The following is a 25987-nucleotide window of genomic DNA, read 5'->3' on the forward strand; positions in this document are numbered from 1 at the left end:
TATGATAGCCCCTTGCATTGTGAACACCAGTCTGGGTGAGGTTTTTCAGGAGACATTTGAAGGCATTTGATTGCACGGTTAGCAGAGAGTCCCTGAGTCTGTGATCCCCTCCTTTTCTCCTGCATTGGATGTTGTCTCTGCAGAAACATGGGTCAGTCTTGTCCCTTGATTGTCCAGATCTGTGACCCCACTTCTGACCTCCCCTCACCCAGGAGCCCCACCCACTGCTCTGTCCGCAGGTGGAGAAGCGGCTGGAGCTGGTGAAGCAGGTCTCCCACAGCACACACAAGAAGCTCACGGCATGTCTTCAGGGCCAGCAAGGGGCGGAGGCCGACAAGCGCTCAGTAAGTGCCCTCCCAGCCCAGGGGGATGTGAAACTTGCCTGCTGATGGACCAGGCGGTATCTGAGAATTGTCTTGTGGTGTGGCAGCGCCTCCCACCCCTCCGTGCCCTATAACCCTGCCTGAAGCATCTCCTACCCTCACCAAGCAAGATTTGGTCCCCGTCCTTGTCCTCCCCAGACAGGGGCAACTCCTGAGGAGAGCAGGGGCGCGCTGAGATCCCACCGTTAGGGAGGCGTCGCCTTTCTCTTACCCCTGCTGTTTGTTCACAACTTCCGTTTGCCTCCATAGTATCTTAAGATCACATGGAAGAAAATTACACTGTGGTTTTGGAGGTTACAGGTGGCCTATAAAGGCTCTTATGAAAATTGTTTTTGCTGTAATGAAGCAATAAAGAGAACCTGCTACATGAAAGTGCTCCAGGGTCTTTGTCTAGAAGGGCATTAGTACTAAAGGCATTGCATCGTGTGACTCCATCAAATGAGCAGTCCTTGGGGTGAACAGTCGTGAAGATTCGCTTCCCTTTGACCCCTCCACCCCCCTCAAGTCCACCAGAGATGAAAAGCCATTCTTAGCTGTTCACTTGGCTTTGTTACAGGGGAGATGCAATCTAGGTGGTTTCTTTCCTCCTTGAGTTTATGATCGACGTGTTTGGTGTCTGTTTGATTTTCTCTGACCTGGAGTTCTTGTTGACGTCTCTTCCCATTGGTCGCCCCGAGCCCCCCAGGTTCTGTTGGCCTCACTTGTATTGGTTATCATGGCACGTGCCCTGATACTTCCACCATCTCACGCTGCAGGACCAGAACGGCTCTGCTTGCTCTATCAATCATTCCATTTTCTCTTCCCAGCCCTGGTTTCTTCTTTCTTAATATTCCCAGCAGAAATCACTCACGTGTGGTAGAAATAAAATGTTTACAGCTTTGGAAAGTGTCTGTGGAAATAATTCTGTGTATATCAGGACTTTCAGCAAGGGGAGCCTGACAGTCTAAAGGCAGAGTTTGCAATACTGCTTTCGACGTGAAACCCTTTCATCAAACAAACACGTATATGGGACTCCAGAAGCTGGTCCGTGTGTGGGGCCTGTAGCCAGGCCTGCCTGTGACCCACTTCCGTCCTTTTGTTCCAGAAAGCACTGTTTTTAAAACAAGCGGTCAAGGGACTTCCCTGGCGGTCCAGTGGTTAAGACTCCACGCTTCCGCTGCAGGGGCCACAGCTTTGATCCCTGGTCGGGGAACTAAGATCCCACATGTCTCTCGGCCAAAGATAAAATAAAATAAAATAACTGGTCAACAGAATTGTATATTTTGGTGTCAAGAGTAGCATCTGACTGTTGGCACCAGAGTCTTGAAACTAACCTTTGGTGTTGGTAGGTTGATTACTACTAGCGTTATTTCTTGAGGATAAGGTCAAGTTACCCAGATTTATAAGCTTTGAATTGGATTGAGGGTCTTGTGAATTATATAGGAGGCTTTTGGCTCTCCAAGTTTTCTAAAATATCATGAATCAATAGCAAATTTGGGATATGGCAAGGCCGACAGGTCAGAGGATGATTGGCACTGAAAAGGCAGTTGGTTACTCACACTTCCCCAGAGGAGGGGGCATGTGGGCCACGTGGGGAGCGCCAGGATGCCAGGAGGCACAGGCCACACTGGTGCAGTGATTACCATATGCACCGGACAGCTATGCAGTGGACGTGGAAGAAGTGTGCGGTGGAAATAAGCTCAGGCATGTACAGATCAGTGATTTCACTGCACAGATGACAGGTGCTTGATTTTGTCCATGATTTCTTTTTTTTAAAGATTCTTTTGATGAGGACCATTTTTAAAGTCTTTATTGAATATGTTACACTATTGCTTGTGTTTTACGTTTTGGTGTTTTCGGCCGCGAGGCACGTGGGATCCTAGCTCCCCGACCAGGGATCAAACCCCCTGCATTGGAAGGCGAAGTCTTAACCACTGGACTGCCAGGGAAGTGCCTGCCCATGATTTCTTGAGCTGAGCAGTCTTTCCTTATTCTCATCTGACTGAATAAATGATCAAACTGAAAAGAAATTCAAAGTGACCTTTAAGGACAAGCTAAAGGTGGCAGCACTGACACTGATAAAAGTGCTTTTAGGTTAGGGTGCGCGATATGTGGGTTTTCCAGAGACAGGAAGGCGGTTGGCATTTTTGAGCAACACGAAGGTGACCCGAGTGACTAGAGGTTAGGGAATGACAAGGAGAGGGTGTGAGATGGGATGGCAGGGGACCCGGTCTCACCATGGTCAGCATCTGGACTTTTTCCCCGAGATCCGTGGGAGGTCAGTGTGTTAATCAGAAGTAACATGATGAGATTTGTTGGTTGTGTGATGAATGGATAAATGGGGTGGGGCTATGGTGGAAGTCAGGGTCCAGTTAGACAGGTAGGGGCGCAGTCAAGGTGGGACGCGATGGGGTCAGTGAAGATGGAGAGAGGTCGGAGATGTGATGGATGTTGGACGTAGGGTACCAGGACTTGGCAGTTGAATGGATGTGGGGTATGAGGAAGGGAGAGGGGTTTCCAGGTCCCTGGCTTGAGGACTTGTTGAATCCATGGGAGTTGATGAGATCACCCAGGGAGAAAATACAGGTGAGAAGACAAGGGGCCTTGAATCAAGACCCCTCCAGGAACTGCAGCATTTGAAGCTCTAACAGGAGGAGGACCTAGCAGAGAAGGGATGGTACTGTTAATCCACCCACTTGCTCGGGTCTACATCCCAGGCATCATCCTTTATCCTTACTTTTCTTTCTTTCCCCACGTGCATTTCAGTAAGTCCTGCTGGCCCTTCCTCCAAAGAATCTCCATTTGCTTTAGCGTTCATCAACCCGGTCCACGTGACAATCATCTGTTGCCTGAACACAACAGTGTTCCCATCGGGGTCTCTGCTCTCCACTCCGACCCCCCCCAGCCCCTTCATCATCTGGTCTCTACAACACTCACTCTGCCTGAGTGAGTGTTTAAAATGGAATCAGATGCTTCAGTCCCACCAAAGGATTCCCACTGTAGCACAAAATCCCAGCTTCTTAGCTTGGCCCTTGGTCCCTAATGGTACATCTTCCACCTGCATCTCTGAGCTCAGCTCTTGCCCCCGCCCACCGTCCTCCTCTGCCCCCATCATCATCCTCCAACTGCACTGACCTGCGATTGAACTTGCCTTGTTCATATCCATGCGGAGCCTCCGTGTGGGATCTCCCCTCCACGTGGAATATTCTTACCCAGCGTTTCAGGCCAGCAACTTCCTTTTATTTTATTTTAATTTTATTTAAGTATAGTTGATTTATGATGTATTGATTTCTGCTGTACAGCAGAGTGATTCAGTTATACACGTATATACATTCTTCTTCATATTCTTTTCCATTATGGTTTATCACAGGATATTGAATATAGTTCCCTGTGCTCTACATTAGGACCTTGTTGTTTATCCATCCTGTATATAATCATTTGCATCTGCTAACCCCAACCTCCCAATCCATCCCTCCCAATCCATCCCTCTCACTTGGCAACCACAAGTCTTTTCTCTGTGTGAGTCTGTTTCTGTTTCATAGATAAGTTCATTTGTGTAATATTTTAGATTCCACATATAAGTGATGTCATATGGTATTTGTCTTTCTCTGTCTGACTTACTTCACTTAATATGATAATCTCTAGGTCCATCCATGTTGCTGGAAATGGCATGATTCCCTTCTTTTCTATGGCTGCGTAGTATTCCATTGTGTATATGTATACACACCAGACCTTCTTTATCCACGCGTCTGTGGATGGACATTTAGGTTGTTTCCATGTCTTCGCTGTTGTGAATAGTCACACCAGTAACTTCTTACTGTTTGATTCTCAGTTCAGATGTCACCATCTCGGTGCAGCTTCTCTTACCACCGGATGTGTGTGCTCCCTCCTTCCCCCAGTCACATCCCCCTGTTTCATGTTCTTCATAGCATGTGTTAGCCTCTAAAATCATCCTGCTCATTCAATTGCTGCTGTGTCTGTTCCCATCACCAGTATGTGAGCTACACGGGAGCAGGGATCTTGTCTTCCCATCACGGCTGCATTCTCAATGCCTAGAACGGGGCCTGCCACATGTAGGCAGCGCTAAAAATAGACGTGTCACGACTGGATGGCCCATGCCTATTTTAGGCACAGAACCTGCCCAGGGCATCGTGCCAGTTTGACTCGTTCCTATTCTTTACGGAATCGATTTAGCGTGATGGCTCTGAGTTTAAGTGCTGGGATCTGACTCTCCAAGGTGGAAGCCCAGCTCTTCTGCTTCCTAATTTTGCCTGACAGTGGGCAAGTCAATTACCTCTATATGCCTTGGTTTCTTCCCTTGGAAAACAGTCATAACAATGAATTCCTACCCAGTAGGGTTTGAGAGTTAAGTGAGGGAATGCATGTAAATGCCTAGCACAGTGCTTGACATGAATACATAGTAAAGAAATAGAAACTGCTGCTGTCATTAGGGCCCCGCCGTTAGTCCAAAATCACCACTGAGAACTGCTGAGCCCCAAGGAGCAAGTCTGCCTGCATTAGCGGACAGTAGACAGCCATTTTCAGAGATGGAGGGGCGTGTGTGCGTGTGTGTATGTTTAGGAAACAGAGTGGATATTAGAATAAGACTTTCTGTCTCTTGAGTCATCCTACAAGCTGTGCTGCTGATGAAGATAATTTTAGAGAGGGCACTCATCTCAGACAAGTCAGATCGACTACTTCCAAACCCTGGACGTTCTGTCTCCCCTTCCCTCAGCTCTTAAGGATCTCTCGGCGCACTAGAATCAGGGATAGCTTCTCTTTGACCCGGAAAACCACTGGTCAGGGTGAAGCTTGCTAAGTAAGGTCTCTTTACCTGGGCGCTAATGGTCCCCGGAATAGTGGGTGATTCTCTCAGCCTAGACCCTCGTCTGCAAGAGAAACACATTTTGGCAGCTTTTCTGGACATGTGGGCAATTGAATCCTTCAGAGATTCAGTATCCTTCTACGTGAAGTGGGGGTGAGCAGAGTGTGGAGGAGAGAGCAAAGAATACCTCAGTCACGGGTAGGCGTTAGGGTAAATAAATCAGCACAGTACCCCGCGTCTACTGAGCCCTCAACTTTTCCTTTGTCTCAGAGCATTTCTTTAGAAATAGAAATAATTTGTAGTCTGTAGTGAGTTGCAGTCCATTAACTTCTTCTATTCGCCCGCCTTTGATTATAGGGGGGCTATTTGTTTCCAGGGGGCTTTCTGATGCATTGTAGGATGTGTAACAGCATCCCCGGCCTCTACCCACTAGATGCCAGGGATGTTCCCCACATCGTGACAATCACATACACCTCCAGACTTTGCCAAATGTCCCGGGGGGGGACAAAAATTACCCCTGGTCAAGAACTCTAATACCTTAGTCCATCCTTTTTCTCTGAGCGTAACAAATGTTATACCTGCACAACTCCTTTTCTTTTTTAACCATTTTAGACATTTTTCTAAAATGTGCTTTAAGTAACTTTTTTTTGAAAGGTGAGGGTGGGAGCAGATGCTCTCCGAAGATACTGTTCCTCTGCCTTTAATTAAGTCTCTAGAAACCTGGACCTAATAGCTTTGTAGGACAACTAGAAAGTGGTGTTTGAATTTGGATATATTAGTACTTAGTTGCCTGGTCTCGTTTTTACCAAGAAGAATGTCCCATTTTATGTGAAATGATGGGGTAGCAAGATTATTACTCGAGTGAAAGGGATCTGACCTCTGTGGAGTGGACGTGTCTAAGGGCAGGGAGGGGGTTATATTTTAGACCCGTTGAGGACACCTGGTGTCCTGGGCTCCCCTCCACCTGGACTAACCCCAGGAACCCTAGGAACTTCCATACCACTCTTGGGGGTTGGTCTACCTCCTGTGACCTTCCCCGGAGATACCTAGAGCCCATGGGTCTCCTGGGGATGTTCAAACCAGATTCCTAAAACTCTACCTCCAGCTTGGTACCTCTCTCAAGTCCTCCAGTTGCCTGTCTCAGGACTGAGTTATTTTAATCCGATCATGTTGTTCTTAAACAAGCCCTCAATGGTCCCCAAGTGCCCCTAGAATGAAACCCCAGTGCCTGCCTCTGGCTGACGAGGGCCCGCACCATCTCGCCTCCGCCCCCTGCCCCAACCTCTCCCCCATCACACACTGTGCTCCAGCCACGCTGGTCTGCTGGGGATGCTGAGCCGGCTAGCTAGCCCACCTCTGGGCCTTTGCACCTGCAATTCCTCTGCCCGGAATGTTCCTTCCCAGGTCATCTGGAGGGTATGGCTGACTTTCTCTCCCTTCAGGTTGCTTCTTAAATGTCCCCCCTCGGGGGGGGGGAGTCTTTTCTCCTCACCGCCGCCCCCCCACAGCTGCCCACTCTGCCCACCGTCCTGCTTTCTGCTGTTCCCATGGCACTTCCAGCTCTCGCAAGGGTCTCCTTCAAAGTGTGTGTCTTTAGTGCCTGTCTCCCTGCCCTGGGATGTACGTTCCATGAGAGCAGTGTCTGGTCTCGGTCACCATGGGTGTGGTTCCCAGGTAGGCACCCCATTCATGCTGGGGAGTAAGCGAGTTACAGCTGAGGGTCTCTGGGTGCTAAGACAGGAGATTCTGGGCTGGGAGGGGCTCCATCACTTTCTGTTTGAAGATTTGTCTGTGTGGCAGTGGGGACTGGAAGACCCGAGGATATCTAGCTGTTCTTTTTTGAATTTTTTGGCCGCGCTGTGCGGCATGTGAGATCTTAGTACCCTGACCAGGGATCGAACCCGTGTCCCCTGGAGTGGAAGCGTGGAGTCCTAACCACTGGACCAACAGGGAAGTCCCAGATATCTAGCTGTTCTTACCTTGTTGTTCTCCATGTGTGCTGGGTGGTTTCAGCTCAGGAAGGAGAGGGCTTGTTGACACTTAAGGAGGGAAGATGGATCATGCTGTGGTCCTTCTGCCTGCCCACCTCCCTCCCTCCTTCTTTCCTTCCCTCCCTCCCTCTCTTCCCACATAACATAAAGCTTACCACTTTAGCTGTTTTAAAGGGTACAATTCAAGGACGTTTAGTACAGTCACAATATTGTGCAACTACCACCATGATCTGCTTCCAGGACATTTCCATCACCCCGAAAGGAAATCCCGTACTCATTAATCAGTCATTCCCCTTTCTCCCTCCCCCCAGCTCTTGGCAACCATGAATCTACCTTCTGTCCCTATGGATTTGTTTACTCTGGATATCTTATATAAATAGAATTGTACATTATGTGCCCATTTGTGCCTGGCTTATCTCACTTATTGTGATGCCTTCAAGGTTCATCCATGTTGTAATCTGTGTCAGGAGTTCATTCCGTTTTTATGGCTGCATAATATTCCGTTGCATGGATAGACCACATTGTGTTTATTCACTCATCCATTGATGGATGTTTTTGCTGTTTCCACCTTCTGGCTATTGTGAATTGGGCTGCTTTTCGCATCATGCACATGTTTTTGTTCAGCCATCTGTTTCAAATTACTTTGAGTACATACCCAAGAGTGGAGTCGCTGGGCCATATGGTAATTTTGTTTAACTTCTTGAAATGCTGCCAAACTTTTCTACAGTGCTGGACCATTTTACATCTCTACTGGCAAAGCATGAAGGTTCCAATATCTCCACATGCTCACCAATATTTATTTTTTGTATTTAAAATATAAATTATTAATATTATGATAGCCATCCTAGTGGGTGTGAGGTGGTATCTCATTGCAGCTTTGATTTGGGTTTCCTTAATGACTAATGATGTTAAGCATCTTTTCATGTGCCCATTGGCCATTTTATATCTTCTTTGGAGTATGCCTTATTTTGATGATTATTTTGTTTGCATTGTAATTCTGTGTGAACATTTTTCTCTCTCTTCCTTGACCATAAGGTGCCTTATTTATAAAATGGGGCTAGTATACTTCTCGAGAGAGATGATTTTTAGAAATTAAGGCATGGCTCAAATCTTTAGCATAAGTTTGAAATCTTCTCTTTTTTCCCTCTGCTATTCTACTTTATTTTAAAATGCAGCATGTAGGGAATTCCCTGACAGTCCAGTGGTTAGGACTTCATGCTTTCACTGCCGTGGTCCAGGTTCAATCCCCGGTTGGGGAACTAAATTCCCGCAAGCTGCACAGCGCAGCCAAAAAATGAAATGAAATGAAACAAAATGAAAATAAAATTAAATTAAATTAAAAATGCAGCATGTAAACCTTAGCCTTATTTTCCAACTTAGCAAATTTAATCGTTTTAATTTTCTGAATTTTGACATCTCTGAGTCTAACCCACCATTGTATCCTCTGAATTTTTAGGTTTTATTCATATTTTAAAGTCTGTTTGTTTCTTAGCTAATGTAATGTCTAGGCAAGGATTTGACTCCTTGCTATTTTAGTGTAAGTGGGTGGCTGTTGAAGTAGTTTTCATTACCACGTTTTCTTCCTTTTCAGAAAAAGTTGCCTTTGACCACACTGGCTCAGTGTCTGGTGGAAGGATCAGCTGTGCTGGGAGATGACACGCTTCTTGGGTAAGGCAGTTCCACGTATGGGTTTGTGCTGAATATAAGTGAGTCGTCCCCATCCTTACAAGGGGACTGACAGCCCTCGCGGAGGTAGTGAGGGCACCTGTGGTCTGGCTGGAGCCTGGACGGGGAAGAAGGAAAGGTTGCCAGTGAGACATTGAGCCCCCAGGTCCAGGAGTCATAGTGTCTGTGCAGGCGGCAGCTCCCAAGGGGAGAAATTAACATGAAAATGTTGGGACTTCCCTGGCGGTCCAGTGGTTAGGACTCTGCACTTGCACCGCAGGGGACACGGGTTCCATCCCTGGTAGGGGAACTAAGATACTGCATCCCGCAGGCTGGAGGGGGGTGTGGGGAAGGCTGTTGAAGGACGCTTGAAATCCCTTGGGCTCCAGCAGAAGCAAATATGAAATCTCTCCGTGTCAGGTGTCAGAACTTATAGGATTCCCAGAAGAACAACCCTTGCTGATTTCGAGCTCACAATAAAAACAAACTAAATATAGAATCATCATGAGAGAGGGTCAGCGGGCACAGTTGGTGAGAGAATCAGACCCTGAAAACTAAAAATAATGGACAACCTGAAGGGAAATGGACAGTAATTATGTTTAAAATGAAATTTAAAAATTTAATAAAGACAAAACACACTAGGGGTGAAAAAAGAAGAGGCAGGACCAAAGAAAAACCAAATAGAACTTTTAAGAATTCAAATTATATTTATTATAATTTAAAAATTTACTTGAGAGAAACTGGAAGTTGCGCACAGATACGGAAATTGGTGAACTTAAAAGAGATCTGGAGTTTAGAATTTACAGAATAAAGTACAAGAGGTAAGGCTACAGGCAGCATTAAATGGAGAGACTCAGATGGCAGGATGTAAAGATACAGCATTATGTGTAGCAGTCGCTCCTGAAGAAGAAAGTAGAAAGGGAAGTTTATGGTTGAATTTTCCTTTTCTAGATTTGAATACAGACATGAGTCTTTAGATTTAAGAAGCACCAGAAGTCCTGATTGAGATCAACCAAAAGAAATCCATCCCTGGACACATCGTCATAAAACTACACACTATTAATAAAAAAGAAATTTAAGGTCAACCAGAGAAAGAGATGATTGTGTATAAAAGAGCAATTAGACTGATAACAGACTATTCAGGAGCCGCAATAAATGCCAGGAAATAATGGAGGAGTATCTTCAAGTAGTGAGTGAAAATGTAAGATATCTAGATTCAGTGATAGACTAAATCTTTATTCAAGAATAAGGGGAAAATAAACATATTTTCAGGCACAGATTTAGAGAAGTTACTACTTGCGTGTTCTCACTGAAAAACTAGTTAAGGATGTGTGAAGTAGATTATGTCCAGAAGAAAAGAATGAAATGCAGGTAACAAGATAACATTTTTAAAAAACAGTAGTGGGACTTCCCTCGTGGTCCAGTGGTTAAGACTCTACCTTCCAATGCAGGGGGCGTGGGTTCGATCCCTGGTCAGGGAGCTAAGATCCCACATGCCTCGCAGCCAAGAGACCAAAACATAAAACAGAAACAATATTGTAACAGATTCAATAAAGACTTTAAACATGGTCCCCATCAAAAAAAAAAACTTAAAAAAAAAAAAAAAGTGTGGAAAAAAAAAAAAAGTAGTGTGGGAATTCCCTGGTGGTCCAGTGGTTAGGACTCAGCGCTTTTACTCTGAGGGCCCGGGTTCAGTCCCTGGTGGGGGAACTAAGGTCCCGCAAGCTGTGCAGTGTGGCTATAAAAAAAAGAACCAGAAAACAAAAAACCTTTAAAAAAAAAAAAAATAGTGAATGTGGTGTAAGGGACTTTTTCTCTCCTCCCATCTTAGGTTCGTTCACAGGGCCCTGCAAATTAAATTGACAAAAAACAGATTAATAAGAGAATAGCATACACATTTGATTAACGTGCAGTGCGTACACATGGCAGAACTCGGTGATGAGTAACTCAAAGGGGTGGCTGGAACTTGGGCTTATATAGCATTTTAAACCAAAGAACAGTGATTTTTAGAGAAGTGACAAATAAGACAGAGGAAAAAATGTTAGTTAGTTTCTATGGCAACGAATTGTAGGAAGGTAAGTAAAGGAGGGACTAGTAGACGATAAGGGTTAGTTGGTAAGGTTTGTAATGTAGAGTCCACTGGTGCCGTCTCTGGGCTGATAAGGGTCTAGAATTATCTCTGGTGATTAACATCTATCTTTCCTGGTGGAGAGGGGAGGGGGACACCTTGACAAATTCATGTCCTGCTTTTAGGCAAATAGGGGAAGGGTGGAGAGCTTTTTTTGTGTCTGCTTCTTCTCCATTGCCTTCAGTTCAAACTAATCCTTATGCCAAAGTGGCATACTTTGGGGAGGTGTATCCTGCTACCCTTCAGTGTAAAGAAATATAAATAAACATTGAATTAAGAAATAGCAATATAATAATAATCTGGGGGGCGGGGGGCAGTTAAAGCAAAGGAAAACTAAAATACTAGAAAATAATGGTAGGGAGCTTTGGAAAGGGCATCAGTGTTTCAAGCTCTTGTATGAAAGGAGGATAGAGATATTGCATTTAAATTTAAAGTGAAGTGTGCATGTTAGAAAGGTAAGAACGACCACAAGAAGAAAAGTAATAGAACGTGTAACTTCAAAACTAGGTGGAGGATGGAGAGAGGAATAAACAAAATAGAAAAAAAAGCCCACAGAATGGACTAAAAGAAAAAAAGGTCAGCAAAGAAAAGCATAACAAGTAGAAAACAGAAAAATGAAGGTAATAACAATTACTGCCTCTATGCCTGTAAATCTTACACAGCAAATGGAATAAACTCAACTGTTTATAATATACAGATTCTCAGGTGGGTAAACGTGGAATCCCGTTGTATCAGTATGTTCTTTCTGAGAGACTTGCCTGAAACGTGACACAGCAAGGTTGAAAGTAAGGGATGGAGGACACCAGGTAAAGATGACAGTGAACACACATATCTAATTTTTGTTCCCTTCCAAAACAGGCTATAATCCAGGGTTTTTTTTTCTGAAAAGACATAAACCCACAAAGGCAGGAAAAAACAGGAGAGAAGACAAGAGGGTTTTGTAAAGCATATGATTGACTGGGACCTGACTAAGCACGTCCCAGAAAGCTGACTCCCAAGCCAGAAGTAGATGTGCAGAGAGCTGAGATGTTTATACCATGAAATGCTGACACGGCTCAGGAATTGGTGGCCCCAGGGATCTCAGGAACAGTGGGTCGTTGCAGGGAGGTGGTGATGAAAATCACAAATGGGGGTTGAAAGCTACTCAGGTGCTATTTGGATCACTCAGACCCAGCTCTTATCCACACCGCTGGGAGACTCTCATCCCCTTGCCCCCAAGCCCAGCAAAAGTCTGGAGCTTTTTCCTCTGGGGAGGGTAAAACAGAGCATCCCGAGACTGGGGGCACCGGGCCCAGTGGAGTGTAGGGGTAGCAGTCAGTAAGGTACTTAGATTTTCGAGAGATAAGAGAAGATAATGTGTCCATGAAATAAAAAACAGGACGTTAATTAAGAAATACAAGAAAGAAATATTCAGAGGACGTTAATTAAGAAGTACTTACAGGAAAGAAATATTCAGAGATCAAAAGCAAACTCACAGAAATGAAAAATATGACCTTCTCAGTAGAAGGTTTGGAAGATAAAGTTGAAATCATCCAGAAAAGAGAGCAAAAGACAAGGACACGGAAAATAGAGAGGTTAGAAGAATAGAGCACCAATCCAGGAAGTCTTAGGCCTGAATAACAGGAATTGCAAGAAGAGGAGAGGAAGAAATCATAATTATAGTTTAAAAAATAATCCAAAGATATTTTCCAGAAGTGAAGGATGTGAGTTTCTATATTGAAAGGGCCCACTGTTCTCCTAATACAATAGGAAAAATTAAACCTATGCCAGGACTCACCAGTAGTGAGTACTAGTGACAAATAAAAAATTCTACGCCTTCTAGAGAAAACATTGTCATATACGAGGGGTCAGGAATCTGAATTCTTCCGGCCTTATCAAAAGCAATAGTGGAAACTGGAAGATTATTATTATTTTTTTAAATAAATTGATTGATTGATTGATTGATTGGCTGTGTTAGGTCTTCGTTGCTGCTCACGGGCTTTCTCTAGTTGGGGTGAGCGGGGGCTACTCTTCGTTGCAGTGTGCGGGCTTCTCATTGTGGTGGCTTCTCTTGTTGCGGAGCACGGGCTCTAGGTGCACAGGCTTCAGTAGTTGTGGCGCGCAGGCTTCAGTAGTTGTGGCTCGTGGGCTCTAGAGCGCAGGCTCAGTAGTTGTGGCGCATGGGCTTAGCTGCTCCGCGGCATGTGGGATCTTCCCAGACCAGGGCTTGAACCCGTGTCCCCTGCACTGGCAGGTGGATTCTCAACCACTGAGCCATCTGGGAAGCCCGAAGCTAGAAGATTATTGAACAATGCCTTCACAATTCTGGGGGAATGTGAAGCACAGAATATAGTCTCCTGTCTAACTTTCATTCAGCCTGAGGGTAAAGAGAAGTTGTGACACGCAGGGTCTCAAAAAATGGACTTCCCACACACTTTCTCAGAAAGCCGATGTGTGGTGGGCCCACAGTGAGGCAGTGACCGAGACAGGCAGGGGTAGGGGAGTAGGAAACAGGATCTCCAGCCCAGGACAGGGAGAGAGAGAATCCAGCAAATGGTGAAGGGAGATTTCAGGAAGACCGCCGTGCCTGGAGAGAGAAGGAAAACTCAATGCAGATGGACACGGGTCTGGGAGAGACTGATTCAAGAAGATGAAATACGAATTCACATCGGGGTGGTTCAGTAGCTTAAGAGACAAATAAGAAGAGCGGCAGAGGATTTGGGGTGCAGTCAGGTACACAGAAAACTAAACAAGCAAGCCGAAATAAGGCAATTATTAACTCCCAAGAGAACGAATAAATGTGCAGGAAGGACCAGTAATCATCGTCCACAACCCAGCTTTGCTCCGAATAGCAGATGGAGGCAAAAGGTAGTGTAAATACTAAATATCTACTGATAGAAATAAATGGAGGAAGGGGAAATGTAAATAAGAGCTAATTCTCCTTTCCCATGGTTGAGTCAGTAGTGAATGCTTAACAATTCTAAAAAGAAGCAGCCGTTGAAATAGGGAGCTAAGAACCAGAAAAATCAGAGAAAAGACACCATTAAAAAGATACAGAGATAAACCCACAACCTGGGAGTTGACATTTGCAGCAGATCTGAAAAAGAATTTAAATCTACTCTACACCCACACACATACCTGTAAGTATATAAAGAACTCCTACAAATAAAAAGATCGTAATACAAAAATCACCAAAAAATACGAATAGACACTTCATGGACGAGGGACCCTAAATGACCCAGTTAAAAACTTTTACATCCATGGTTTGACACTGAACCTATTCTTCTATTACTTGCTTTTTACATTCAGCATTATGTTTGGGGCTTATCCATCTAGATATACATGCAGAATTAGCTGAAACCTAATGATGAATGTAAAAAGCAAGCAATTTAGCTGGCTGAAGCAGCTGTATTATGTATTGCATGTGAACACATACATATGTAATAAAAGTGTAAAAGTGTGGACAGGGGGACTTCCCTGGTGGCACAGTGGTTAAGAATCCACCTGCCAATGCAGGGGACACGGGATTGAGCCGTGGTCCTGGAAGATCCCACATGCCGCGGAGCAGCTAAACCCGCGCACCACAACTACTGAGCCTGCACTCTAGAGCCTGTGAGCCACAACTTCTGAGCCCACGTGCCACAGCTACTGAAGCCTGCATGCCTAGAGCCCGTGCTCTGCAACAAGAGAAGCCACCGCAATGAGAAACCCACGCACCACAACGAAGAGTGGCCCCCGCTCGCCGCAACTAGAGAAAGCCCATGCGCAGCAACGAAGACCCAACACAGCCAAAAATAAAAATTAATTAATTAATTTTAAAAATATATATGGACAGGAAAAGTACATACTAACTTTAGAATAGTATTACCTCTTTCCATACTTTTGTTAATTTGTAAAAACTTTTTACATGAGTTTCAGGTCACATTGTACCGTGAAAAGGGAGGGCTGCTTGTATGCCCTTCAGGGGAAATGAACATCTTTGAAATACTGTATTCTCCCATCTAGGAATATGGCATAACTTTCTACTCATTCAGGTCTTATGTAATTCGCTCATTATTAATAAACTTTTACATGGTTTTCCATTCCAGTTTTTCATTGGAAAATCGTCCGCTCATCCTATATTAAATAAGTTTTCATGGCTTGGGAGAAGGAGTTTTCTTTCTGTTAGAGCCCACTGGCATTGAGGTTTTGGTATGGTTTGAAGGTATGTTGGTTTGTTGGCACATTGACTTTAGCTGTTTTCTCCAGTGGTCTCAGGAGGGAGAAGCATCTGGCTCTTTCTAAGCCTGTGGATTTGGCATGTGTGAATCTGTTCTCTCCACATCTCTCTTACTTTCCCCACAAATCCCCTTTTAGGCCAGGCACACAGTAGGTACTCAGCATCCTTCAGAAAGTAGACAGTGTCAGAAATGAAACCACATGCAGCCAGTCGGTCAGTGGGACGGCACAGCAGTCAACTACTTTATTAACACCATCTTGCACGTGTTTACCTGGCCGGGGGGTGATGGGTCACATCTTTCTCTGCAGGGTACTCAGGATGGTTTTTCTTCCCTTCTGTCACAGGAAGATGCTGAAACTCTGTGGCGAGGCGGAGGACAAGCTGGCCCAGGAGCTGATTCATTTTGAATTGCAGGTCGAGAGAGATGTGATCGAGCCCCTGTTCCTGCTGGCCGAGGTCAGAAGCAGGAGTGAGGCTGGGCCCGCGCGAGCGGGGAGGGCGGAGTGGTGGGCTCTGGGGTCCTTCTGCTTCGGCCTCATGGCTATTTCTACCCCTCACCCCGCTCTGTGGCACAGTGTTTCACCGGGGATCGTTCCTACCCGACTGCCTGGGGTTCCCCAGCCTGGTAGCCCTTTGAGCTGCGGGCTGCCCCCTTCTCCCACCCACCCTCTCCTCTGCTGGCATCCCCATGGGTGAAGCTGCAAGGCTGGCGGCATCACCGCGTCCCCCGCAGGATCTCTGCCCCATCTCCACCCCTGCCCTCCACCCATCTCAAGTCTTCAGTGAAATGAGCAGTGGAATCTAAAATATGACACAAATGAACGTAGCTACGAAACAGGAACAGACTCACAGACATAGAGAACAGACTTGTGGTTGCCAAGGGGGAGGCGGAGGGATGGATTGGGAGTTTGGGGTTAGCAGATGCAAACTATTATATATAGAATGGGTAAACAACAGGGTCCTACTGTACAGCACAGGGAACTATATTCAGTATCCTGTGATAAACCATACTGGAAAAGAATATGAAAAAAAAAGAATGTATATATATGTATAACTGAATCACTTTGCTGTACAGCAGAAATTCACACAACACTGTAAATCAACTATACTTCAATTAAAAACTTAAAAAAAAAAAATGAACAGCAGCCCCTACTCACAAGGGTTGGGGACCCGTGTCCAAGAGAGTCTCTAAGGCCCCCTCACTGTTTCTGTTTACATAGAGCCCTTCTCTTTCTACTTTAAAGGACCCTAAAGAAAACTGTCTTCTTAAAAAGAAGCCTTAATGCCTCTGTGACAGTTTTGCCAGCTTCAACCAAGTGAAATTTTATCAAGAAAGAAAATCACTGGGGGATGTTATTTGTCCTGAAGCCTGGACCTCCTCCCAGTCCCCTTTAATCGATCGTACAAGTGTCCACGGTGCCGTAGTGATGGAGATGTTCCACGTCTGCACTGTTTGGTGGCCACTAACCACCTGTGACTACAGAGCTCTTGAAACGTGTTTAGTGCAACGAAGCAACTAAAGTTTTAATTCTGTTTAATTTTTGTTCTCTTGAATTGATTTATTTATTTTTGGCCGCGCCCAGCGGCATGTGGGATCTTGGTTCCCCGACCGGGGATTGAACCTGCACCCCCTGCAGTGGAAGTGTGGAGTCTTAACCACGGGACTGCCAGGGAGGTCCACGCTCCCTTGTATTTGAAATGGCGTAGCCACCGGTGGCTCAAGGCTACCTTATCGGGCAGCCTTGCCCTGGACCATGTCTGGTTTCCTTTATAGACCACTCCCAGCACCTCCCATCCCCTGGTGCAATTTCTGGGACAGATGAATGGGTAAATAATTACCGAAGTGCTTAGAAGTATTCAAGGAGAACGTTCTAGTTACGGTGCTTTGATATGGGCCAGCTCTCGACTTCTCAGATGCCATCCTGGTACAGCCTAGAGCATTCCTGAGAGGCCCTCTTGCTCGTTATAAAGGTGCTCTGGGGTCCCAGCCAAAGCAGCAGGCGAACTCAAGGGGGCAGGTCTGAGCTGGGTGCTGAGACTCGCTTTGCGTCTGGGCTCCACGAGATTCCAGTGAAGAAAGAGCAGAGTTTAGCTCAGGAAAGGGAACCAAGAATTTCCTCTGAAAATGAGGATTGGGAGACCTCGAGCAAACTTGTTGGGAAGATATCATTAATTCTTTAAGAATCTGTCTTTTCTCACAGGCATAGAAAACAAACTTATGGTTACCAAAGGGGAAAGGGAAGGGAGGGATAAATTAGGAGTTGGGAATTAGCAGGTACACACTACCATATATAAAAGAGATAGCCAAGAAGGACCTATTGTGTAGCACAGGGAACTATATTCAGTATCTTGTAATAACCTATAATGGAAAAGAACCTGAAAAAGAATATATATATATATATATATATATATATATATATATATATATATATATATATATATATATGTATAACTGAATCAATTTGATGTACACCTGAAACATTTTAAATCAACTATACTTCAATTTTAAAAAATTAAAAAAAAAAAGAATCTGTCTTGGGCTTCAAATCAACTGTTTTTTTTCTCCTGTACCCACAGGTGGAAATCCCAAATATCCAAAAACAGAGGAAACATTTAGCAAAGCTGGTGCTGGACATGGACTCTTCACGAACGAGGTGTGGTGGGATTTCTTTGCTTTCATTTCTGCCTCTTTGAAGGAGCTGTGATCATGTTTGAGGGGTAGGGTTTTGTGTGTGAGCATTTTCATTCATCGAGTGTTTCTTATACCCACCGTGTGTCAGGCGCTGGAGGTCCTGGGACCATGCTCTCATGGAGGCTACCACCTGGTTTGGGAGTTAGATCTAGGCAAGAGAACACACACGTGAGGCTGTTTCAGAAGCCATAAGTCCTATCAAGAAGAGAGCACAGTGTAATTTTGGCAGGAGATGTGGAGAAGCGGGCTGCAGCATTAGATAGGGTGAATGAGAGAAGGCTTTTCTGAGGAGATGACACTGGATCTCATAAGAAGGAGGCAACCATGCAAAGATCTGGTGCAGAACTGCCCATGACAGCAGGAACAGCAGATGCAAAGGTCCTGCGATGGGAATGAGGTTGACGTATTCAGGACACAGAATGAAGACCAGCATGGCAGGGGCGGAAGGGACAAAGTGGGGAGTGGTAGGGGCAGAGATCAGAGAGGCAGGTAGCGTGATGTGTCGTCCTGTTTACCACGAGAGGAGGATTTCTGATTCTGGGGACCCGGTCTCCTTTTCCTGCGGTCGATGGTGTGACTGTCTCTTCTGCAGCCATTCTGTAACCCTGAGACCATTATGGGAGAAGTGCAGCTCCGACAGTGCTACTCTTCCCCTGCTCCCGCCTCCCAGAATCTACCGGAAAGTTCCTGTTCCAGCAGGGGCGTGCTGTGGCCCTGCAGTGGCTTTGACTGTGGCCGTCATAAGTCATGGTTGTGTGTAAACGCCTTTTTATTTCTTACAGTGGCATGTGTGCGTACGTGTGCACGTTGAAGCAGTGCAGACTCGTGAATAATAATACGGAAGGAACCTTTTGGTTCCACCTTCAGTCCTTTGTAGGTCAAGTTTAAGAATCTCCGCATCTTATTTTAATTTTCTTGAGAAAAAGAAACAAAAACAAAGACAAAACTGGAAATACTTTGGCTGTGAACTATAGGATAACGAGTCCCAAACCAGGAGTGAATGATGAGGTCCAAGATCCAGGCTGCCTGTTCTCTAGACCTGTGACCTTGGTCAAGTCACTGAACCTTCCAGAATAGTAGTCTCCTCACCTGTACACAGACAGTAGCAACATTTGCATTTTTTTTGGGCTGACCTGGGAGGTTGTTTGGAGTGTCAGATGAGATCCTGTTTGTCACAGCACTTCCCAAGAGCTTTCCAAAAGGAAGCTGCTACTATAACTAGTTGAGGCACCAGAATTCTGCGTTTGGGTCAACAGAAAGTGTAGCACAGTCCCCAAGACCAGAAATAAATCAGGCTAGATTAGCAGAGAAACAGAGTTTCTTTCTTCTTCTTTTTTTATTGCAGTATAGTTGATTTACAGTGTTTTGGGTGTACAGCAAAGTAATTCAATTATACATTTATATCTATCAATTTTTTTCAGATTCTTTTCCATTATAGTTTATTACAAGATACTGAACATAGTTCCCTGTGCTCTACAGTAGGTCCATGTTGTTTATCCACCGTATATATGGTAGTGTGTATCCGTCAGCGTTTCTTTAATTCACCTAGTGTTTCCCAAACTTCAGTCCACCTGAATGATCTGTGACATCTGTGTCAACACACCTTGTGAAATGTCGATACATTTTTTCAAAATGAGTCTATTTAAAAGAGAAATCTTAACAGCACTACCATAAAGTGCAAGGCAGTGCCCTTAGCTACAAGTACCAGGTAAATGTACACGTGGACAGGATGAAAGCAGTACTCGTGCTGTTAAATTTTAGGTCCTGTTGCCTGTGGAAGGCTGTGATCCTGAAGCTTGTCTCCAGCTGCTGAAAAGGGAAGAGGAGGAGGGATTAGAAAGTTGTTGAAGTTACTCTGACCCAGATCTGAGGCCCTCCCCCTAGGGCCCTTGGAGGAACAGAGAGAAGGTTGCATCAGGCATAATGGTGTGGTATGACTTCCTACAGTGTCCGTGCGCCACGTAAATGCGTCCTGTAGCCCCAGTGTTCAAGTCCCACATCCCGGAGTCACATAAGGTGATGGCGGGTATGCTGCTTGTCCCACCGTCCGGGTGACAGTGGACACCGGGCTCCTGGGTTTGCGGAGTCATTTCCTTCTGTGAGGACCTGGGTTTTAGCTCTGAGATCTCTTCTCTGCTTCTCTAAGGAACACCTGCGTTCCCAGCCCAGAGCTTGTGCTCAGAGGGCTGGATGTGAGCACCAAAGCTTGTCATTGCCTTGTCCGCTTACGTATTTTCATTCAGCCCCCTTAGGGGAGAGAGAGTTTCTCCCTGGTGACAGCCGTGGTCAACCTAGTTTTGTCTTATGTTTTTAATGGTGACACCAAGTGGTGTGTAGATTCTGAAACCACAGAGAAGTGTCATCAGGGACCTCTCTTCCATGATTTTACAAACTTCTTCATGTCTTCATCTCATCGTCTCTTGTGTATTGGGATTTGGTAAGGAAATAATCTACTACCCCCTCCAAGTTTTTATGCTTCTAACCTTTAACTTAGACCCTTGACAACTTTGGTTGTTTCTGAAGCCAACTCACCCCAACTTCTTGCCTTTTCCTCTAACCCTCCCCCTGAGCCAGCATGAGCACTGTTTCCCAACATGGAGCAGTGAGCGTAAGACCAGATGCTGTGCTAATGAAATGCAAACGTCACCAGCTACTCTTGGAGGAGCAGTTGGGTTCTCACTGCCCCCACCTCTGCCCCACCCCGCTTCCCCATTTGGCCAGTCTGCAGACATTAGGATCTTTTCCTTGTAACATCCTCCTTCTGAGCCAGGACCTCAAAGAGTGGAGGATGCCAGAGGCAGAGGAGTGGAGAAGACTGGTCAGATGAAACAAATGTCCCACAAAAGCAACTTTCCCGTTTCCTTCCAAAACTCCTTCCGGACTTCCTGTCACCCTGAACTGATCTTGAGTTTGCCTTCTATACCCTTCTCCTGGTCTCTGAAACATCTTACCCTTATTTCTGGCCTTTTTCTTTCCATTAGCCTTTCCGTAAAGCTTGTATTCTGTCTTCATCATCCCCAAATCATAGACTGGTGGCATCTTTCCCAGAGAATGATGGGGTCACCTCAGCTACCTTAGTGGGAAGAAATGAACTTTCTTCTCTTCAAACTTCAAAGCTCAAACTCTTCTTGGACAAGAAGCCTTATTTCTTCTCTTAACAGAGCAGAACAGTTGTTCAGTTTACTTATAGAGCCTCTGAATGAGAAGAGCATCCTTCCTCGAAATTCATGATTTTTAAAAATATTTTAATTTTATTGGAGTATACTTGATTTACAATGTTGTGTTAGTTTCAGGTGTACAGCAAAGTGATTCAGTTATACATACACATATATTCATTGTTTTTTAGATTATTTTTTCATATAGGTTATCACAGAATATTGAGTAGAGTTCCCTGTGCTATACAATAGGTCCTTGTTGGTTATCTATCTTATATATAGTAGTGTGTGTATGTTCATCCCAAGCTCCTGATTTATCCCTCCCCACCATGTTTCCCCTTTGGTAACCATAAGTTTGTTTTTGATTCCTGTAAGTCTGTTTCCTTTTTGTAAATAAGTTCATTTGTTTCTTTTTTAAAAATTAGATTCCACATATGAGTGATATCACATGATATTTGTCTTTCTTTGTCTGACTTACTTCACTTAGTAGGATAATCTCTAGGTCCATCCATTTTGCTGTAAATGGCATTATTTCGCTCTTTTTTATGGCTGAGTAATATTCCATTGTATATATATACCACATCTTCTTTATCCATTCCTCTGTTGATGGACATTTAGGTTGCTTCCATGTCTTGGCTATTGTAAATAGTGCTGCAATGAACACTGGGGTGCATGTGTCCTTTCAGATTATGGTTCTCTCTGGATATATGCCCAGGAGTGGGATTGCTGGATCATATGGTAGCTCTATTTTAAGTTTTTTAAGGAACCTCCATACTGTTCTCCATAGTGGTTATACCAATTTACATTCCCACCAATAGTGTATAAGGATTCCCTTGTCTCCACACCCTCTCCAGCGTTTATTGTTTGTCGAAATTCATGATTAGTGGCACTTTTCCCAATTAGTTGCTACCTATACAAATGTTTCCAAGTTTCCCTTGATATTTAGCTATTCAGTCTCCACAAAGGGACCATTTGGGGGGCATTTTATCACTATTTTATAATATCAAAGTAGATTACTTATCCATTACAAGTAAAATTCCTTATAAATGGAGGGGAAAGGTATATGTTTTTAAACTACCCGGACAGAATTGGGGGTGGGTGGAGGGGGAATAAAGAGGAATAGGGAAGAAAAGAAAGAGATAACTTTGGAGAATGTCTTCATTTTAATATACATATATTAAGTGTAATTTGGATTTTAAAAAAAAAAACAAATCTAATCCAGATCTATAAAACCCTAAAAATCAGCTTAGTGTTTGTGGCCACTTTGTTTATTTTTTACACTTATATATTGGTTAGTTTGTTTTTTCCTTCAGGTAGCATGAATGGGATGGCAGTTGTAGCTCCATAATCTACCATAATCAGCCTGGAAGTGTATTCATTACCTGAGATCTAAATTACAGCCATGACATTTCACGTTTTATTTGACTAAGCCTGGGAGGTATTAATTAAATATTTCTGTAGGGCAAACCATTATAAGAAAGAATTGCCCAGGAATTTTTACTAATCCTTATCTGTTAGCTTAGATTTTTTTTTTAAACATTTTGGAATAGAATATATCCTTTCTAATTTGCCTTGAATTCTTATCTTGGATGAGGAATCTTTCTCAGGACACATGTGTCCATCTCTGGAGCTTCAAGCCAGCTTGATGTCCTAAAGCCTTTTAAAGTAATTTTCACATGGGTGCGCTTTTTAAGTGACAGAGAATCCTTCATTTTGCTGCTTTGTGCTAATAGCAAAGAGAACTAATGTCCCCTTTTTTGGTATTATAATGCCCCACTCTCTAATTTTTTCCTGCACGTAACACAAGAGGAAAGAAGAATTGTACAGAGAAGACACTTAGTGATTCAATTCTTGATTCTCAAAATGAGGGTAACATTGCACATTTTGCCTCTACATTGGATGGACAGTCCAAGAGCCAGATGGAGCGCGCAGGCCTCTTTGGTTTGGTCCGTACACTGTTGGCCTGCGTGGTTTTAGAGGATGCTATTTCATCTCTTGTCACGTTTCATCTGATGAGTTCACTTGACAGTTTGCAGCTTGTCAGTTGAAACATCCAGCAACCTGTGGGCCACGCACCCCCCCCCTGGGCCCCATCAGCCCTGATCACCCTCCAGTGAACCCCCACCACGTCCCCGTCCCCTCCCTGTCCCTCCTGACTTCCCAAGACTGCAGCCAGGCATTGGCAGCCTTTGTCATCCTGATGACGCGATTGTTTTTCTTAGAGCTGAGACACAGCTTTATATCTCGCGTCCCTGTCACAAGTAGGAAATAAAGGATTGGGTGGATGAGATTCTAAGATAATGACCCATTTGACTTGTTTTTGCTACTTGCTGGGCCCTGTAGGCTGTTGAGTTTACAGCCTCGGGGAGAGGCCCGCTGCTGTTCCTGCTATAGCTACTAGCGTCTTAGCATAATTAGAACCTTCTTTCAGGGCCTGCTTTTGGTAATTCCTTGATAATGACTTAGCAACCAGAAATATTTGTGCTTCCCCATTAAAGCTTCCCAAGGGGCTCCCTCAGAAGGCCAGTATTCTCTGCAGAGAGATAAATGTTTAAGAAAATATAAATGAGGTGTCGAAATGTTGATCAGAGGTTGCTTAGTGCTTACCAGTGGAGACTTTTGCTTTCACATTTGTTTTAATCTTACCCACTTGTCCTCTCACTTAGCACCCATGATTGGCTTCAGCCAAGTAGGTGAATGTTTCGAAACTCACAGCCCGCAGGAAAGGCAGGAAGCTAATGGGAATGGCATGGACCATGCTTCAGAGGAAGCAGTGGTGAAGTCATTTGGCCTGAGTGTTCAGAAGGGAGGATGATGGCAAATTGGGGGATCCTTGCTCTGTCTGAAGTGGCCGCTATCCTCAGCCTCCTTCAGTCCTGCCACTTGGACACTGGAGCCCCCTTTCTCCTGGTCTGGTACTGGGTACCTTTTCATTATCTCTCCTTTGGAATGAGGCTGTGTCGTTCCCTGGGTGATACTCATAACCAGCTATTTCTCTGCTTCCCACAGTGTCCCCAGGGCTTTCTCTACCTGTCTCACACCTCTCTCCTCTTTGTCTCCTCTTTCCCATCAGGTGGCAGCAGACTTCCAAGTCTTCGGGTTTGTCCAGCAGCTTACAGCCTGCAGGTGCCAAAGCGGATGCCCTCAGGGAGGAGATGGAGGAGGCTGCCAACAGAGTGGAGATTTGCAGGGTACCCAGCTCTTTGCTCCTCTCCACTGAGAAAGATGGGGAAGCCCTAAGGGAGTCCCTTTCTGTTGGCTGGAGGTCTATGAAAACCCTAATAGTGAGCCTCTGGTTGAATCAGTGTCCCCAAGCTTGCCTGCTGACACCTCCAAAGAGTCCTGCATGAGCCCTAAGAGTTGGGGCTTTCATGGTGACCTGGATGTGGGGGGACAGCAGTGGGTGATCACTGCTATTCCTGCGTGGTAGGCAAAGAGGAAATGGCCTCGGTTTCTCCACGAAGATTTTGTAAGTCATCTGAGCCCCACATCATAGATTCTAGGCCACCCAGAACAGTTGAGAGTTTAGACAATAGATGAACCTTGACTCCTTGTTGATATTACATTACTTTCTTGTTTGCCTTTTACTGTTTCCTGAGTCACTTTATCAGTCCTTTGCTTTGCGGGAGACATACATGTATCTATGAAGTTGAAATGCTAGCCAAGGAGATACTTGCAGCAAAGAAAACCTTCCACTTGCCAGGAGAGGAGGACCTCATTCTACAAAGTGTGCCTCTGCCCTCGGGAGTGATAGGTGCCCCCTCATCACCCATCACCCTTGTTCAAATGTTTCTCATGTACTTTCCCCACAAACGTTTTATGGGGCTTCTTAGCAATACACCATTCTTGATGCTCTGTGTATATGTACATCTGTACGTGCAGATATGCCAGTTTTGGTTTGGATCTAAGGAACAAAAATACCACATTTCTGGAATTATGCTGGTATCTGTTGTCTTCCTAACGTACAGTTTTACAGGAGAGCGGCCACTTTGCAGGCATACATCTTTGTTCTTTGTGGCTTTATTGAGTCTTACCTTGTATATCAGCTTCTGCTTTTATGACCACCCTGTACAGGTGATTCTGACCTTGCATTCAGGTGACATTCAGAGTCAGATAGAATTTCTCTCTGGAGTTAGAAACATCAAAAATCTCTCGAAAGGATTTGTTATCTCTCAGCCTCCAGTCCTATGGAGCCAAGCAAAGTTAGACCAGTACTTCAGACCCAAGACTCATTGTGAGTAAAGCTGGTTTGTCATTTGAATTCCTGTGTCTATGGCAAAGATCTAGCTGGTGCTATTCGTGAAGAATCACTCTTCTCTCATGTTGATTTCCCTTTTACTCTGTGTCTTCTCTACCCATTTACCATGGGTTCATGTCCTTCAGTTAAATCTTGTTTCTTACAAAATTCCTTCTTCACTAGACACAGCAGGGTGATGTTAAGAGGGGCTGCTGGGGAGTTCCCTGATAGACTAGTGGTTAGGATTCCAGGCTTTCACTGCCGTGCCCTGGGTTCAATCCCTGGTTGGGGAACTGGGATCCCACAAGCCTCCCGGAGTGGCCAGAAATGAAAAAAAAAAAAAAAGTGGTAAGGGGAGCTGCTGAATGCAAATATCCAAACGCATCAGAGTAAAAGTTTAATAGCTTCACTCAGTCTTGGGTAGCTTCTTACATAGGCTGTTTTTACCAAAAAATATATTAAAATTCCTTTTCAGAGATTACAAAAGTATTGCATGTTCACCAAAACCAGTGGAAAAAATTTGAAAATATATTAAGAAAACACCAATAATTCTTTCCCTTCCTACCCAGCAACCCACCAACCAACCCCTCCGTTTGCAAAGGAGGTGACCAGTTTGCCTTTCTCAACAATATTAAGATTTGTTGTGAACAATGTGCTCTGTGACATGCCAAGTGGCCATAAAAGTTATACGGATAAGGAAGTAAGTGTTAGGACCTGTTACATAGCCTCCCACC

General features: G+C 44.7%; 1 protein-coding gene across 4 annotated transcripts in view; it reads left to right on the forward strand.

Moving 5' to 3' along the window:
- ARHGAP44 (Rho GTPase activating protein 44) overlaps positions 1 to 25987 on the forward strand; it is a 490736-nt gene that overhangs the window by 379887 nt on the left and 84862 nt on the right. For all 4 annotated transcript variants that reach the window (XM_082441382.1, XM_082441384.1, XM_082441385.1 and 1 more), the window contains 5 exons: positions 240 to 344; positions 8770 to 8846; positions 15514 to 15625; positions 17747 to 17823; positions 24090 to 24207. In XM_082441382.1, coding sequence (XP_082297508.1) covers positions 240 to 344; positions 8770 to 8846; positions 15514 to 15625; positions 17747 to 17823; positions 24090 to 24207 — 489 coding nt within the window. The remainder of the gene's footprint in view (positions 1 to 239; positions 345 to 8769; positions 8847 to 15513; positions 15626 to 17746; positions 17824 to 24089; positions 24208 to 25987) is intronic.

The sequence above is a fragment of the Balaenoptera physalus genome, assembly GCF_965194825.1.
Source record: "Balaenoptera physalus genome assembly, chromosome: 20".
Taxonomy (NCBI): domain Eukaryota; kingdom Metazoa; phylum Chordata; class Mammalia; order Artiodactyla; family Balaenopteridae; genus Balaenoptera; species Balaenoptera physalus.